The following is a 17,860-nucleotide window of genomic DNA, read 5'->3' as shown; positions in this document are numbered from 1 at the left end:
CCTCGGAAGTCTACCAATGAAGTGTGGAGATACATTGAGCCTCGATTATGGCATCACAATAGGGCACTTGGTTCCGGCCACCTCCAGCAACCAGAGAGGGTTAAAGCCATAGACAGTAAAAGAAATGGACGAACAGACTCCGTCGTTCTCAATGGGAGGGTACTGAGTCATTTTTCAGTTGGTCCCCCCAGTACTGCGCAGACTCGCACTTAACTTCGTGACGTTAGCCATCGAACTGAATCTTGTAACTCATATGATAGACAGGCTACACAGAAATTCTTCTCACACTTCCTTCGCCTTCAAAGTCATCAAAGTTAAACATTTATTTATGTATTATTATTAATATCATCCTCACAAGTGATAACGTTATCAAGTCGTGTTAATGTTGAAACTACCACACATGATTATCTTCAAAAACAGTCATGGTAAAACAAAACAAAAAAGTTATAGCCTTGAGGCTAATCTTCTTTCCACTTTTCTGACCTACGTCAATCCATCGAAAACTTCTGAAATGATTATCGTTAGACTACCTAACGGTAAAACTACTGTTTTTCCATTAGGTTTACTTGCCTCTATGCTTTACCTTAACATAGGCTACAATGCTATTGTAGGCTACATAGCTTTGTTCACGAGTTTCCGTGCTGGCTGGACTACGCTTCTTATCCAAACAATACGGTTATCTCCCTTCAGTGCGTTAGCTTCCCTTCAACCGGACATGCTAAACATTCTTCTTACGGGAACCTAACGTTACGTACGAGGTAGTCGAGTCTTGTTTTGCCTTTTATTGTTTATGTAGATAACACAGAAGCTAAAATATCGGCACATGATATATGTTATATTAAGTTATGGGAGTTCAAAAAAATCCTAAATGGATGGGCGTTCTATGGGGTTAGCAGAGAGTTGATAACCACCGCTACATCGATGCTTCTACTTCCGGGAATTCGCCTGCCCCCTTGGTTAAAGCGGAGCGAGAGGCGCAAACATTCGACAATTTCCGCGTTCGATTATTGCAAGGGGGAGGGGGGAAAATCCCCCTTTATGCAGACCAGTGTAAACCCTCGCTGCACTAATGTCAATGGAGACTTGTGGAATTTTACCAATACATTGGTCATTATGTCTTTCTGGATTTGTTGAGGGTTTTTTGGAAAATGTTGTCATAATCTGTAAGTGTTTGGGATCATTTCAAGCCTAAAAGTGTAATTTTTTAGCGTTCGGATTTGTAATAAAATAACTTAATATCAGACCATGCTGCTGCCAGTTACTGTCCGGTTGTTAGCATGCTAGCTAGCCTCTTAGCTAAGGTAACATTTTAAACGGAGAAGTGTAATTTCTTTGAAATGACAACTAGCTGAATAACATTACTGACATTGGTTAGTTTATACTCAAGTGAATTTGCAACAGTATATTAAGTTTAAGCGAAGTCCTTCAACTACTAGTCACTTGTTAGTGCATAGCTGTATTGCCATAGCAACTCCCATCCACTTGTATAGCATTTTAAGCTAGCGTTAGCTAGCTCGGTTCACATGACTAATTAAATTATTCATATCATGTCCTAAAGAATGATTCATTGGTATCATACATGATTATAGACAATAATACTGTGAACACAATTATGTTTATCTGTTCTTATTGCTTATTAAGAGAGAACGTTTATTTAGTGACGTAAGGTGACACTCCCACTTATGCAGACCGGAACTGTCCCGTTTTGCTCCCATAGTAACGAATTACGTTGCTCTATCTTGCTAGTAATCAAGGATCTTTGCAGCAACTGTCTGTCTCAGGCTTTAAGCATACAATCTGGCTCTCTTAAGACTACAGATCCTGTTCAACCGTTTCCTCTGCCCACAACTGTTTCAAAATAAAAGTCTCACCTACAATCAACTGTCAGTTATCATCAACTATGCCTCTAGCCTACAGTACTATATTAAACCACCACCTACCTAGCAACCAATTTAGCAGCCATTGAAATTAAGCATCTATGTCAGTTTCCATAGCAACCAACATGATTATACTAGCAAACCACTGTATTAATTCCTTTATTTCTGATAGTAGCCACCATGGAAGCCCTAGCAACAACCTAGCAACGACTTCAAGTACCCTAGCAACAGCCTAGCAACCACATTCACAGTTAAAACCTAGCAACCAGCATAGCAACCACCATACTACTCTACTACTCTAGCAACAGTCAATTGTCATCAACTTTGACTCCCGTCAACTGTTTCCTCTGTCCACAACTGTTTCAAAATAAAACTCCTCACTACAATAATTCCATTTTAAATAATTTAACCATTTTAACTATCCAACTATTTAACTGTTCAGCCTTTCAAACTGTCAGTTGTCATCAACTATGACTCCTGCCAACTGTTTCCTCTGCCCACAACTGTTTCAAAATAAAAGTCATCACTACAATAATTCTATATTAACATTTTTTACCATTTTAACTATCCAACTATTTAACTGTTCAGCCTTTCAAACTGTCAGTCGTCATCAACTACAACTCCCGCCAACTGTTCCCTCTGTCCTCAACTTCAACTTCAAAACAAGTCCTCAATACAATAATTCCCTATTAAATAATTTAACCATTTAAACTATCCAACTTTTTAAATGTTCAACTATTCCAACTGTCAGTTGTCATCAACTACAACTCCCCACCAAACTTTTTTCTCTATCTGACCTCCATCTTTTTACTTGGATTAGATTTTAAACAATATTCAACAATATTTTATTCAGCAGCCATTTTTCCATTTTCATGCACTCGTAATTCCCAGGAATTACATTCTCTAGTTTTTATTATTATTCTTCCAGGCCCTAATTTGACTCGAACCGCTTATTGTAGACTTTTCCTTTTTGAGATATTAAATAAAAACTAGAAAATTTGAGGAAATTACCAGTGCATGAAAATATAAACATACTGTATATTAACATAAAATGCCAAACAAACTTTTATTTGGAAACAGTTGGCAGGAGTCAGTTGATAACAACTGACAGTTGAAATGGCTGAACAGTTAAATAGTTGAGTAGTTTAAATAGTTAAATTATTTAATAGTGAATTATTGTAGTGAGGACATTTATTTTGAAACAGTTGTGGGCAGAGGAAATAGTAGTCTTAAGAGAGCCAGATTGTATGCTTAAAGCCTGAGACAGAGTATAGTTGAATGTAGATAGTGTAATGGATGTTGATAGACAGAAAGTTGAATGGATGTTGATAGGCAGATTGTTTAATGGATGTTGATGGATAGTTTAATGGGTGGATGAGTGAATGGTTTGAAGAGGATGAATGGATAGAAAGTTGGATGGAATGTGCCTTATATCCTTGTAGAATGGAGAGACACAGAGAGAGTTGGCCTAGTTAAGCAGAAAGCAGTTGATACAGGTGCAATCAGTTTAACTGGCCCTTTGATGGGTCCTAATAGTGAGCAGTTGGAAGTTGATACAGGTGCAAATCAAGTTAATTAGTCCATTGTGATGTCATAGTGCTAATGCAAAGTCTATGGGGAAAAATAAGCTTGTTTTTTATTAATATCTCAAAAAGTATAAAGTTTACAAAAGTGAAAATACATTCCCCACGTGTCCTTTTCAAGACCTACGTTACAAAATTTGAACAAAGTTTCTACGTTAAACGGTTAAAGCTGAATTAGACGCAGAAATTTGGTGGGAAGAATAATAATAATAACTAGAAATGCAATTCCAAGGAATTACCAGTGCATGAAAATGCTAAAGTTGTGATGTAAAATATCATGTATAGTTAAAACAGATAATACAGAGATGGTTACTACGGTGATGCTAGGATAGACATGGTGGTTGCATAGCTTAATAAAAGTTGATAGTTTAAAAGTAGACTGTTTAAAAGCTGAATGTAGATAGTTTAAAAGTTGTTCATAGACAGTAGATAGTTTAAAAGTTGTTGATAGACAGCTAGTTTAAAATAGATAGTTTAATGATAGTTTAAAAGTAGACCATTTAAAAGTTGAAGGTAAATAGTTTAAAAGTTGTTGACAGACAGAAAGTTGAATGAATGTTGATATTCAAATAGTTTAATGGCTGTGTATAGGTAGATATTTGACAATAACTGAAAGTTGGAATGGCTCTGTTTGCTAGCAGTTATGCTAAGATTTTTAACTATGCTAACCATGCTACTTAGCTAATGTTTTAATGCAGTGCTAGCAATGCTAACCTGCTAACCATGCTACTTAGCTAACATTTTCTAGCAGTTTAATGAATGTTGATATTCAAATAGTTTAATGGCTGTGTATAGGTAGATATTTGACGATAACTGAAAGTTGGAATGGCTCTAATGTTTGCTAGCAGTTATGCTAAGATTTTTAATTCTGCTAACCATGCTACTTAGCTAATGTTTTATAGCAGTGCTAGCAATGCTAACATGCTAACCATGCTACTTAGCTAACGTTTTCTAGCAGTTTAATGAATGTTGATATTCAAATAGTTTAATGGCTGTGTATAGGTAGATATTTGATGATAACTAAAAGTTGGAATGGCTCTGATGTTTGCTAGCAGTTATGCTAAGATTTTTAACTATGCTAACCATGTTACTTAGCTAATGTTTTCTAGCAGTGTTAGCAATGCTAACATGCTAACCATGCTACTTAGCTAACGTTTTCTAGCAGTTTTGATAAACATTGCTAACTATGCTAACCATGCTACTTAGCTAACTTAACTAACGTTTTCTAGCAGTTTTGCTAAACATGCTAACTATGTTAGCAATGCTAACTATGTTAACTATGTGGCTTAGCTAACCTAGCTTATCATTTTTATTAGTTATGCTAACTATGCTAACTAGCATGCTAACATGCTAACTATGTTAATTATGTGACTTAGCTAACCTAGCTAATCATTTTAGCAGTTATGCTAACTATGCTAACTAGCATGCTAACAATGTTAACATGTTAACTATGTAAACCATGTTACTTAGCTAAGTTAGCTAATCATTTTAGCAGTTTTGCTAAAAATGCTAATTAGCATGTTAACAATGCTAACATGCTGACTATGCTAACCTTGTTAAATGCTAAAAATGTTAGCAATGCTAACTATGTTAACCATGCTAACTAGCTACAGTGGGTAGGAGTCATAGTTGATGACAAGTAACAGTTACAATGGCTGAACAGTTAAAAAGTTCAGTAGTTTAAAGGGTTAAATTGTTTAATAGTGAAATATTGTAGTGAGGACTTTTATTTTGAAACAGTTTTTGGCAGAGGAAGCAGTTGAACAGGATGAGTAGTCTTAATAGGGCCAGTTTGTATGCTTAAAACCTGAGACTGGCAGTTGATCCAGGTGGCCTGAACACCTGCCATAGGATTCTAATTGCTTAAAGGAACACGCCACCCAAAATCAGTAGTGATATATGTTCTTACCGTAACTTTCACGAGTTGAGTCGTACCTCTCCCGCGTCGGTAGGTGCACTCAAACGCTCTGTCGCGCGGCGCGAATGTGTTAGCATGTTGCTATGCTAGCGGGCTCTGCCGTGGCCGTAGAGAGAGGCACATAGCAGTATTCAAACACCTCCACGTTTTACCTACTTAAATACAGTTGCAGGAGTAGTTGATGAAAAATGTTAGGGCACACAACATGAAACGTGACGATTTTCCAAGCGAATAAACATGAGAACTACAATGTGTGGCGCAATAGCACTTGGGAGTACTTCGACCTAGCGTGGTAATATTATTAACACCTAATTGTAGATCCTATCCACCACAGAGTTTAGAATCCATGCTGGATCGACCCTCAGCCTCTCCCTCCCCTCTGAGCGAGAGAGGCACACACACTAGAGGTGGTGGCTGGTTGTTTTAATGTAGGCTATATGGGTGATGCAGCGCTGCTGACGTGAGGCTAGAAAGCCCTTGCCTGTTCTAGAAAGACTGATCTAATGCAGCAAATATATTAAAAGGCAAAAGTCGTACATTGGCTAGGCCTATCCCCAGAATATCAGCAGCAAACTCAGTCTCTGTCGCGCAAAACAGTCTCCAAATAAAACGCACATCGGCCTGTTGCCTATTCTGCCAGCTTGTGACAATATATCGTCCAAAATGCTTGATTGCATTGCATTCTCCACATTTTTAGCTACATTTTCATGTACCACATCAGCATTTTTGTTCAGTGAATCTTTTGTAAATTGCTTTACAATTACCGTCTGGCCTATAGGCCTATTGCCTGGCTTGCCTCAGCTTCGGTCACGTCCTTTTACAATTTTATCATTGTAATAAAAAACGCAATTTGCCACATAATTTCAGCAGCTACTAATTAATGCCTATTGTGCTTTATTTTTTGCAAAAAGAAAGAAATCCTTGATAAAATAACAAGTCATTCACATTATAGGCTACTTTACACACTGTTATGTCAGGTTGACTGACAAGCCTGTTCTGAAGACTCCCATTCATTTTGACTGCACGAGCGCGTCTTTTTCAGACAGACATCGCAATTAATTTTATAGCAGGCCATCGGACAAATATGACGCCTCGATATTAAAGAAACTCCGACTCCATTCATTCTGAAAGTCCACCGCACAACAATGCAACGTGCATGTTCACATTTTTAGTAACAACCGCCAAACTTGCTTGCTTGCCTTACACATCTAAGTTTTCCGACTATTTTTCTTACCTTCTTTTTCCGCTGTGGATGTTAGTGAGTTTGTAGAAGTTTTAGCTCTTACGTTCTGAACATCTCGCACTGCCATCGCCCGATGTCATTTCTTAGTCATATCACTCTCTGTCTCTCTTTTAAATGCCTATTCCCTGAATGGTAGGCTACAATTATGTGTTTTATATATAGGCTAATATCTAAACAAAATAACCCAGGCAGTCTCATCTAGGATATAACACAGGTTGAAGTAGGTTCTATTTAGGGAGGTGAACATCTGTAGATGACTCAGAAATGACATCGGAAGACAAGGAGTGAATATGGCAAGAGGCAAGCCGAAGTCTGCTGACAAGGGCCCGACGGTAATTGTAAAGCAATTTACAAAAGATTCACTGAACAAAAATGCTGATGTGGTACATGAAAATGTAGCTAAAAATGTGGAGAATGCAATGCAATCAAGCATTTTGGACGATATATTGTCACAAGCTGGCAGAATAGGCAACAGGCCGATGTGCGTTTTATTTGGAGACTGTTTTGCGCGACAGAGACTGAGTTTGCTGCTGATATTCTGGGGATAGGCCTAGCCAATGTACGACTTTTGCCTTTTAATATATTTGCTGCATTAGATCAGTCTTTCTAGAACAGGCAAGGGCTTTCTAGCCTCACGTCAGCAGCGCTGCATCACCCATATAGCCTACATTAAAACAACCAGCCACCACCTCTAGTGTGTGTGCCTCTCTCGCTCAGAGGGGAGGGAGAGGCTGAGGGTCGATCCAGCATGGATTCTAAACTCTGTGGTGGATAGGATCTACAATTAGGTGTTAATAATATTACCACGCTAGGTCAAAGTACTCCCAAGTGCTATTGCGCCACACATCGTAGTTCTCATGTTTATTCGCTTGGAAAATCGTCACGTTTCATGTTGTGTGCCCTAACATTTTTCATCAACTACTTGTGCAACTGTATTTAAGTAGGTAAAACGTGGAGGTGTTTGAATACTGCTATGTGCCTCTCTCTACGGCCACGGCAGAGCCCGCTAGCATAGCAACATGCTAACACATTCGCGCCGCGCGACAGAGCGTTTGAGTGCACCTACCGACGCGGGAGAGGTACGACTCAACTCGTGAAAGTTACGGTAAGAACATATATCACTACTGATTTTGGGTGGCGTGTTCCTTTAACGGCCGTATTATGATGTCACAATCAGCAATGTTAAGTCTATGGGGATTTTTAAAAAGTTTTTCTTTAATAGTTTAAAAAGTATAAAAGTTTCAAAGTTTAAAAGACATAGCAGCTTGGTCCGTTTGAATGCACTGTAATAAGAAGAAAAAGTTGCTGTTGCCTAGGAAGAACAGTACAGTGCATTTTCATGCACTGTAATAAGAAGAAGAAGAAGAAGAAGAAGACTTCCGATACTTCCGACTTCCGATTTTCATGCACTGTAACTAAATTTTAAAATTCTCCATAGACTTAACATGGCTTTATGACACCATAATAGGCTATTAAGGAATAGAATGCAATCAACTGCACCTGTGCTCTCTCACTGACTGCCTGCAGCAACTTCAATGGAACCTCTTCTCTGTGTCCCTCTCCATTCAACTGAATAGCTTACTTCTCAGCCCAACTTTCTTTCACTTCTTTTTCTTCACTTTCCCTCATTTTCTCTATCCCTCTCTCTATTTCTCCAAATTTTAATAACTTTTAACTATTTTTACTTTTTTTACTATTTACACTATTTTAGCATAGCAACCATTATAATAACCCTAGGAACAGCCTAGCAACCACCTTAAGTACCCTAGCAACAACCTAGCAACCACCTTAAGTACCCTAGCAACAACCTAGCAACCACTGTTATAGCATAGCAACCACTATAATTACCCTAGCAACAGCCTAGCAACCACCTTAAGTACCCTAGCAATAACCTAGCAACCACCTAGCAACCACTTTTATAGCATAGCAACCACTATAATTACCCAAGCAACAGCCTAGCAACCACTTTTATAGCATAGCAACCACTATAATTACTTAGCAACAGCCTAGCAACCACTTTAAGTACCCTAGCAACAACCTAGCAACCACTTTTATAGCATAGCAACCACTATAATTACCCTAGCAACAGCCTAGCAACCACTTTATAGCATAGCAACGACTATAATTACCCTAGCAACCAACCCAGCAACAACTTTGCATGCACTGTATTTCCTTCAGGAAATGCTTTTCTAGTTATTATTCTTCCCACCAAATTTCTGCGTCTAATTCAGCTTCAACCGTTTAACGTAGAAACTTTGTTCAAACTTTGTAACGTAGTTCTTGAAAAGGAGACTTGAGGAATGTATTTTTCACTTTTGTAAACTTTATACTTTTTGAGATATTAATAAAAAACAAGCTTATTTTTCCCCATAGACTTTGTATGGGGACTATGACATCATAATGGGCTAATTAACTTGATTTGCACCTGTATCAACTTCCAGCTGCTCAACTAGGTCCCATCAAAAAGCTAGTTAAACTGATTGCACCTGTATCAACTGCTTTCTGCTCAATTAGGCCAACTCTCTCTGTGTATCTCCATTCTACAAGGATATAAGGCACATTCCATCCAACTTTCTATCCATTCATCCTCTTCAAACCATTCACTCATCTACCCATTAAACTATCCCATCAACATTCATTAAACAATCTGCCTATCAACATCCATTCAACTTTCTGTCTATCAACATCCATTACACTATCTATATTTAACCTTTAAACTATATACTCTGTCTCAGGCTTTAAACATACAATCTGGCTCTACAGATCCTGTTCAACTATTTCCTCTGCCCACAACTGTTTCAAAATAAATGTCCTCACTACAATAATTCACTATTAAATAATTTAACTATTTATACTACTCAACTATTTAACTGTTCAGCCATTTCAACTGTCAGTTGTTATCAACTATGATTTCTGCCAACTGTTATCAAATAAAAGTTTGTTTTGCATTTTATGTTAATATACAGTATGTTTATATTTTCATGCACTGGTAATTTCCTCGAAATTACATTTTCTAGTTGCTTAATGTTACTAAAGGTTTCAGCTTCATAAAGCAGTTCAGGGGTAATTAACACCTTGTATCAAAGTCTTCCTGGAAAGTTTACAAAGTTCACATGGATAGAATGTTTTACTCCCACAAACTCGTAGGGTACCTGAGCTCCGATCTCTCTGGCACGCAGCTGGATCAGCCAATCAGGATCCTCCAAGTCCCCGTTTGCTCCTGTGTCAGCCAGAGAGGCCTCACCGTGCTTTAGCCTGTCGGTCAGCTGAGAAGGAGGATCAAGATGGGCTCACGTGGCTCAGCAGTATATTTTGCACACAGAGTCCTTGGCACAGCACTGTTCCTCACAGGTTGGCACCACAATTTCATTGACATTTTAAAATGCTCCCATGACATATCAAGGACCCATAATGAAATGTAAAGGACTGGTAACAATCAGGAACAGGAACATGAAATTGCATAGTATTTTTCTACAGGTTGGCCTTAATTGTTGCAAGAATCCATTTTTCATGTGATAGGTCAGCTAAGCTATGTCAATTCAACTCTGTGTGTGTTTGTGTGTGTGTGTGGGTTTTATTGGTGTTTATTACACGGCTCTTCATAATGCTGCAGAATGCTCCATTCACTTGAATAGGACTTCCCAACGTTCGGAGGTCTGATAATTTTGTATAACAGACCGTTGCTACGTATAACAGACTGCTGTCAAGGAAAATGGGTTTTATGCTTCTATTCGTATCATTCCGCGAGTGGTTGGTTCGCTTAATGGAAAGTGAAAGTCAGCAAGTAAGACGTTGCCATGCAACACCTGAATCTGTCAAGTTCTATTTGTGTGACGTTGTCATGCAACACCTGAATCTGTCAAGTTCTATTTGTGTGGCCAACTATTTGTTTTCTCAGCGGAAGCCATGAAACGGTACAAATCTAGATGTACCGCAAAGCAGTATAAAATATGACCGCCGTCCAGTCCTGCACATTCTCTCCACAAAAATAACACTTGTCAATTTGTCTCCATCCCCTACTTTTGTGTATGTAAATGAGTGTGTGTATGTAAATGAGTGTGTTTATGTGTGTGTGTGTGTGTGTGTGTGTAGTGTTTCTATGGTACTCCTGTGACTACCTTTATCAGTTCTTTCAGTAGCACCGTGGGGGGTTCCTGCAGTGTGAGCAGAGTTTTCCCAACCACCTCACAGTAGTGGTAGGCTTGAGAGGCAAGGCCGCAGTCCATCAGACGACAAGCATACAGGAACTTATACACCTGCAGATACATCGGACAATGACAAATACTCACACACACAAACAAATACACACACACAATGCCTCATGAGTTCAGGAAGTTCGACACTTGAAGACAAAATTAGCAAATTCCTCTCTCCTGTTGTGACATCTAATCAGCAGAAACATACCTGAAAAGGTGGGTCAACGTGAGCAGGGTTTCCGAGCCTCTGGCTGTACTCAAACACCTCTGTGCACTGCATCGCTGAGCTCTGAATGAACTTCAGAAAGGGAAGACTACACAGAGACAGAACACATCCAAACAGAGCGTCAGCTTTACCTCAGTCTTTATTTTCACACAACAGCAGAGAATTCAAACATGCTCAACAGGTATCCTGGTATTCGCCTCATTCACCCGGCGGCCAGAACGAGGCTAAAGGGTACACTTGCCATTACACCTCAGTTCAGCAGATGGTGGTGGTAATGCACTCCGTTTGCAAACTGCCGAAAAAGAAGAAGGGTTCACTGACCTGTTCTTCTTCTTCAGTGAGTTTTTTTTTTTGGAAGTTTGCAAACAGAGTGCAATACCACCACCCTGGACTGAGGTGTAATGGCAAGTGTACCCTTAAGCCTCGTTCTGGCCGCCGGGTGAATAAGGCGAATTCTGTCCAAGCCTTACCTGTGACTACTGCCAAGAAGCACCAGGCGTTCAGCTTTGTTTGTGTACACACCAAAGGGAGTACGTGCTGTGAGGTAGCAGATATGAGCAGCATGCAGCTGCCCCCTAGAGGCTACAAGAGGAATTACTCATGTTTGCTTTTCAAGATCAAGGCCAAAACAAACCTTAGTAAAACAATTACATGGCATTTTCGTCAAGGTGAGACGGCGGCTCTTTTGTGAAATTCTGCCACACACATACCTAGCGTGTCTCCCATGGTAATGATAGCCCTGCGGTGAGTATCACAATCCTCACTTTCGTTGGACAGCATGACGGCCAAATGGGGCTTCCAGTCGCCCCACCTGTCACTCCCGCAGCACTGCCAACAAGAAATCAGAACTAACATAGAGCTAACTAACATGACATCATAGGGCACCATCAATCAAGGCTCTTTCTGGGGAAATGCTTTTCGGTTCTCTGTATTCAGGAAACATAAATGTTTGTCAGCTGTACCAGAGACTTTTCAATGAGGAGACACAGCACTCAAAGAATCTCGCATAGAAATGTATGGCAGTCGTCTACATTTCCGCCTCTTCCACCACTAAAAGTTGGTATGTGAATACATCGTGCCAATCATGAGGTATGTTGTGAATACATTGTGCCAATCATGTGTGGTGATCTCACAGCTGGAGTGAGGTTGGTGTAGTGAAGCCTTGTGCACGCACAGTTCTGCCCGAAATAGATGCCCGATAAGTGCCCAAAGTGTGTTGCAAAATGGCCGCCGAGTGGAGGAACTTGCCTAAAATGACTTTGGCTGTACAGGCAGTTTTTACCATTAAAGGTTTCTGTACATTTAGTGAGGATCTATAGGGGAGAGGGGACACTCATGTTCGAATTTATAGGTGTCATGCTGTTATGAAGGTTAGTGGGCTTAGTGTTACCGTGGCAACGGTCGGGATTCTCTTGGACAGCAGCTGGAAGAGGGTCTGTAGAGGGTCACTGGGCGATAGACAGCCTGTAAATCTGAACACACACAAACACACACACACATACTGTACATTACATACACACAGAGGCACATTCATAGACACACACTCATGTCAGGCTTTTAATTATAAACATAGCTAAGATATTTAAATAGATTCATGTATTTGCCAAAATTCACTGCAACTCTTCACTGATAGTCTCAAATATTGGTATGCACACAGATGTATACCAATAAAACCTACACATGTTGAGCAACTCATTCAACAGACATCACAGAGATTGCCACCCAATCCGTCAAAATGCCCATTAAATGGTAGTGAAAAGAGCAGACATAAATAGTTTAAGCAGCAAGTGCATGAACAAGTCCGTCCACCTGCTCCTCCAACACACACATAAACACCCTGGAGGAGTGCCGGAGTCCTCCATCAGACCTTGCCAGCCATGTGCTCCTCCTACCTCAGACGCATAGAGGCCTTGCCTTATCCTCAGCATGAAGTCAGAGGTGTTGTATTACACGTTAAGTGATTCGCAGGAACTAGGGCCTAAGTAATATTAGCAGAGACAAGCTGTGTCTTATTTACAAAACATTAGAATGCCAAGCTGTGCCACAGCAAGTGTGCCCAAACCTGCCATGGGCAGTCTGGCTAAAGGAGATAAATTAAATTTAGACGTGACCTATTGAGGGAGCCGCGGGAGTCATTTACACGGCTTCCACCTGATATGCCTCAGAGACAGAACCCCCCATGTGCTAACAGATCGCAGAGTACAGTGCTGTGACAGAGACTCCCACACTAACCACTCCAGACGCGCCGCTCTTTGACGCACACAGAGAGGCATGGCACTGCTGTGGAAACTGAGAGGCCTCTGGAATCAATCAATCAGTTAAAAACAGTTAAAAACAGTTTTAGTTTGTAGATTATTTGTCTTAAAACCACATATTTAACTTTACAATCAATTCTATAAAAATAGTTACAGTACCCTCCATAATTATTGGAACCTCTGCTAATGTTAAAAACAGGTATAAAAAAATTATCTTTTGGTGATTTATTGTAATCTCACAATGAAAACAATGAGGGAAAATCCGACCTTGAAGGGAAGCAAATTTATTCTGAGAAAAAGGAAAGGGGAAAAAAATAAATAAATATTCTTAACAAAAACACATTGCCCACAATTATTGGCACCACTAGAAAACTAGTCTTGTATACAAAATGCAACAGAAGCATTTTCCTATTTATATTCAACTTCTTTAAGTTAATCAGAGTGTCTATGGACTTTCAGAAGTAGTTCATGACTTTCTTTTTCACTAAGGTATGAAAATAAAGTGACACAGAGGCTAAATCCTCTAGTCATTTTTCGACATGGGAAAGACAAGAAAATACAGTAAATTTAATTAAATAGAAGGAAAGTGTGTTGACATTTCAGTCAACACACTTTCAGTCAGTCGTGGAATGGCTATAAAACTAGGTAAATAGTAATGAAAATGCCACTATTTACAGTTAAAACTATAATAATTAAAAGGTTCTAATCAACTAAAAATGTGACAAACATGCTTGGACAAAGACCAATGGTTATCTTGTCCCCACACACATGGAGGATGGTAAGATAGGCAAAAGATATCCATTAGAACCACTGTTTGAGAGTTACAGAAAATCTTCAAAAGTGATCTCACTGCTATAGATTATTTACAGTAGAGGGTGGTGTGCCAGGTAAAGGCCTTTCCTGCCATTTAATTAAAAATGTAAATGGCAGGAGTTACTGAATGCTACAGTGATATTGTCTGGAACCTTGGGAAACTTATTAAGGTCATTGGTATCATGAACCCCAAGAAAAACCTGAACATGTTCAATGGAAATCTGTCAACCTCTGCCAAGACACTAAAGGTGGGTCATGATGACTAGATCATTCATCAGGTCAATGAACCAAAACAAACATCCAGATTAAAGCAAAAATGGTTTACTAAACACAGAATATCAAGATTCTGCTATTGTCATTTCAGTCCCCTGATCTAAACTCCAAGAATTTGTAAAGACAAATGGTCTTAAATCCCTTGTTTTGTATTCTCCAACTTCTCAAGGGAGGCTTGACAAAGTATTACAAGCACGGATGCCAATAATTGTGGGCGACGTGTTTTTGTTAAAAATATGTATTTCTTTATGAGATTTTCCTTTTTCTCAGAATAAATTTGCTTCCCTTCAAGGTTGGATTTGTCCTCATTGTTTTACATTGAGATTACAATAAATCACTAAAAAGATTATTTTGTATACCTGCAGTCAACATTAGCAGAGGTGCCAATAATTATGGAGGGTACTGTACACCTCATTAAACATTAAAGATATACATTCTAGAAGACACACAACAGTTCTAATGCTGTCTATTTACTGCTTGCAATCCCCATTACCCTTTTTATGTCAAGCAAGCTTTATCCTGACATATAGTCTATGTTGCATTACTGTCCATGCCTATGTCTATCTAAAGGGCGTAAATTTTTTCCAGAATGTGTTTATGTCTTGAACACAGCAAGCCAGGCCACAAACCATCTGACCCCAAAATGTCATGGAGGTGGTACCTATCCATAGAGGGAAAATGTACACTGCCGTTCAAACGTTTGGGGTCACTTAGACATTCCCATTCCACTCCATTACAGACAGAATACCAGAGATCAGTTGCATTGTTTTTTTTTAATCAGGGCAGCAGTTTCCAGATTACATTATGTGCTTACATAATTGCAAAATGGTTCTCCAATGTTTTCTCAGTTAGCCTTTTAAAATGGTATCAGATTAGTAAACAGAATGTGCCTTTGGAACATTGGATGAATGGTTGCTGATAATGGGCATCTGTATACTTATGTAGATATTGCATTAAAGATCAGCCATTTCTTCATCGTCATTTACAACATTAATGATGTAGGGGCATGGACAACAAGGACAAAAGTGACTCCAAACTTTTGAACAGTAGTGTAAGGTGATCTGAAACTTCTACCTGAGATGTTCAGATCTTTGAGATGTTGGGTAAGTTATTAAACTGTTGTCATTGCAATGTCAAATTTGATCTATTATTTGTTTTTCATGTGATGTTTCTCGTTCAACTTAATTTATCCACCACTGTTCCAATTCAAGCCCAGAGGCCACTACATATCTTTTTTTTTTCAATAAACGTAATTCAACTCACTTGACCAGATGGTGGTTAAAATGTGAAGGTGTGTAGGTGTAGTGCAATTTTCAGCTGTTTTGTCCACTGTACCTGTTCAGGACGGTGGTGTATGCTCTGTTGTCCATCTTACTGGCCAGGAACAAGGCATGCCCCCACAGGCCACTCTTCATGGCCGACTCTAGAGCCTCCTGTAGGACGAGAGGGGGGCAGAACATTTATACTTACATAGGCATAGACTACATGTTTTAGTTAGTACATCAGTATGTGTGCTCACTGAAAACCGCAAGACTTTCATATTGTCGGCGCCCTCATAACCAGTTTAGCTTATGAGCAACAAAGATGACATGGGCCCCGAGTTTGGCAATATATTTAACAGAATTTACAGAATTTAACTTGGGGTTGCATGTGATTGGTTTAATTCACTTCAGAGAGGCCTCGCCCATTGCAGTCCCTGCCTTGATGCAGACTAGCTTCTCGTTATCGCTACTGCTTCACCGCACCCCTGCTTGAGTATCACTTCAGCCTAAATAAAGACACTGTGGAGCAATCTTACTGGTGGACACTGACATACTCTACTTGACCAACGAAACATTCATCTTTGGCATGCAAACTGCTTGTCATTAGACATTATGCAGGCCAATGCAGACAAGCAAGAAGGACTCGATGTAGCCATATCAGACCTGATTTTGCTCTTGTGAGCTTGTATAAAGACAAATGAAAACTGATCCTTTTTAGCGGGGACCACATCAGCCAGCGGCAAGCGGCAGGTTTCCTATTGTTCTCTATGGTTCGGCAGTGGAACGGTGGCAACGCTGGCGTAACGCTAGGGTTGAACAAGCTGAGCGTTGAACTTGGTTCAACTTTCAAAGCGCAACGCAAGCGTATTCAATTGACAAACTGTTTCTGTTGCTTAGGAACAAGATCAAATGTATTATGGTCTGAGCGTTGCGTTACATTTGCCGCTGCCACTTGCCGCTGGCTGATGTGATCCCCGCCTTTACAGGAGCTTCAGACCAAAACACTGGCTAAACTAGGAGTAATTACAAATATGAAAAGGACTATTTAAAAGAGTAGTAATAGAATTGTGGAATAATGCCAAGTAATTAGACAACACTGTAGCTGTTAAATGTCTACTGGTGTTGTTGTTGTTAAATTGGCTATTGGCCTTTGAGGTCAACCTCCCTTAGGAGTCTGGAGTGATTCCCTTGTCCATGACCTCTGAGGTCAACTTCCCTTGGGAATCTGGAGTGATAATAGTTTTTCTTTATCATGACAACTCTTTTTTCTTTATCTCATGTAATCCTTCAAGAATAGCCTGTTTAGTCCTATAAATATCGGTAAGACTTTGTCTACGACAGACTTGTTGCTCTCATGCTTGCCTAGGATGCTTGTGTGTTTGTAACCTGTCTCCGGCGTCGTGAACAAAGCTTTGTACTCTGCCGTACGTACCACAGAATAGTGATGATTATTAAAATGAATGTTATAATAATAATCAAAAGTTGCTGATAGTTGTAATAGTAATAATAACAATGACAGTTGTGTGATGTCATAATAATTATAAGTGTAAAAAATTAAATCAATGTTATTTTTTTCAGAATCCTAGTTATGGAACTTCTAGTTATCATAGTCATTAAATACACAGTATCACCCAATGATAATGATGAACAAGATGAGTAAGGAAATTATGAATATAAAGTTGATTAAAAGGATGATGAAGATGATGATGGTGGTAATAGTGATGACAGAGACCTTCTTCCTCCCGGAGAGCAGCAGCTGTGTGTAGCTCCTCAGAGCCTCCTCTGTGGAGTCAGCAGGGCAAGCCGTGGGGTTCCCCGTCAGCAGGTCCGCTGTGTCCAGGGGCTCTTCCTCTGGTGGGGGCCTGTCGGTCAGGTCGATGAGGCTGGCCTCGTTGCCCTGCCCATCAGACCCCTCACAGGCACCCAGGGAGACGGTGCCTCGCGTCAAGAGCTCCGCGATGTCAGACCCCACGATTCTCTGAGCATGGGTTAAGAATATATTAAGACATTGAGGTGGAGATAGCCAACCTGATAAATACACACAACTGTCCTGATGTATTTAATTAAACCAAAGTAACAGGTTATACATATTCAAACTCACTTCATGTCTGTATTTTCAAACTTGCACCAAGAAACAAACTTTGATTCTGCATTTGTATATTTCCGTCATTCATACACACAATTACAGACAAATGTTTCAATTTTGAAGTCTTT

The 17,860-nt window shown here is 39.6% G+C and overlaps 1 protein-coding gene across 1 annotated transcript in view; it reads right to left on the bottom strand.

The window, feature by feature from the left end:
• The window catches only part of sec16b (SEC16 homolog B, endoplasmic reticulum export factor), a 28,400-nt gene that overhangs the window by 5,942 nt on the left and 4,598 nt on the right, over positions 1 to 17,860 (bottom strand). Inside the window, exons 10-17 of the mRNA XM_076277950.1 lie at positions 17,379 to 17,624; positions 15,720 to 15,817; positions 12,434 to 12,515; positions 11,754 to 11,871; positions 11,514 to 11,625; positions 11,026 to 11,131; positions 10,740 to 10,877; positions 9,774 to 9,887 (exon numbers count right to left, since the gene is read on the bottom strand). Of these exons, the coding sequence (XP_076134065.1) occupies positions 9,774 to 9,887; positions 10,740 to 10,877; positions 11,026 to 11,131; positions 11,514 to 11,625; positions 11,754 to 11,871; positions 12,434 to 12,515; positions 15,720 to 15,817; positions 17,379 to 17,624 (1,014 nt within the window). The remainder of the gene's footprint in view (positions 1 to 9,773; positions 9,888 to 10,739; positions 10,878 to 11,025; positions 11,132 to 11,513; positions 11,626 to 11,753; positions 11,872 to 12,433; positions 12,516 to 15,719; positions 15,818 to 17,378; positions 17,625 to 17,860) is intronic.

The sequence above is a fragment of the Alosa pseudoharengus genome, unplaced genomic scaffold (assembly GCF_046254945.1).
Source record: "Alosa pseudoharengus isolate Yale_2024_CS ecotype anadromous, Long Island Sound unplaced genomic scaffold, YU_APseudo_1.1 YU_APseudo_1.1_scf_11, whole genome shotgun sequence".
NCBI classification, from domain to species: domain Eukaryota; kingdom Metazoa; phylum Chordata; class Actinopteri; order Clupeiformes; family Clupeidae; genus Alosa; species Alosa pseudoharengus.
This window is presented reverse-complemented; position numbering and strand designations above follow the sequence as displayed.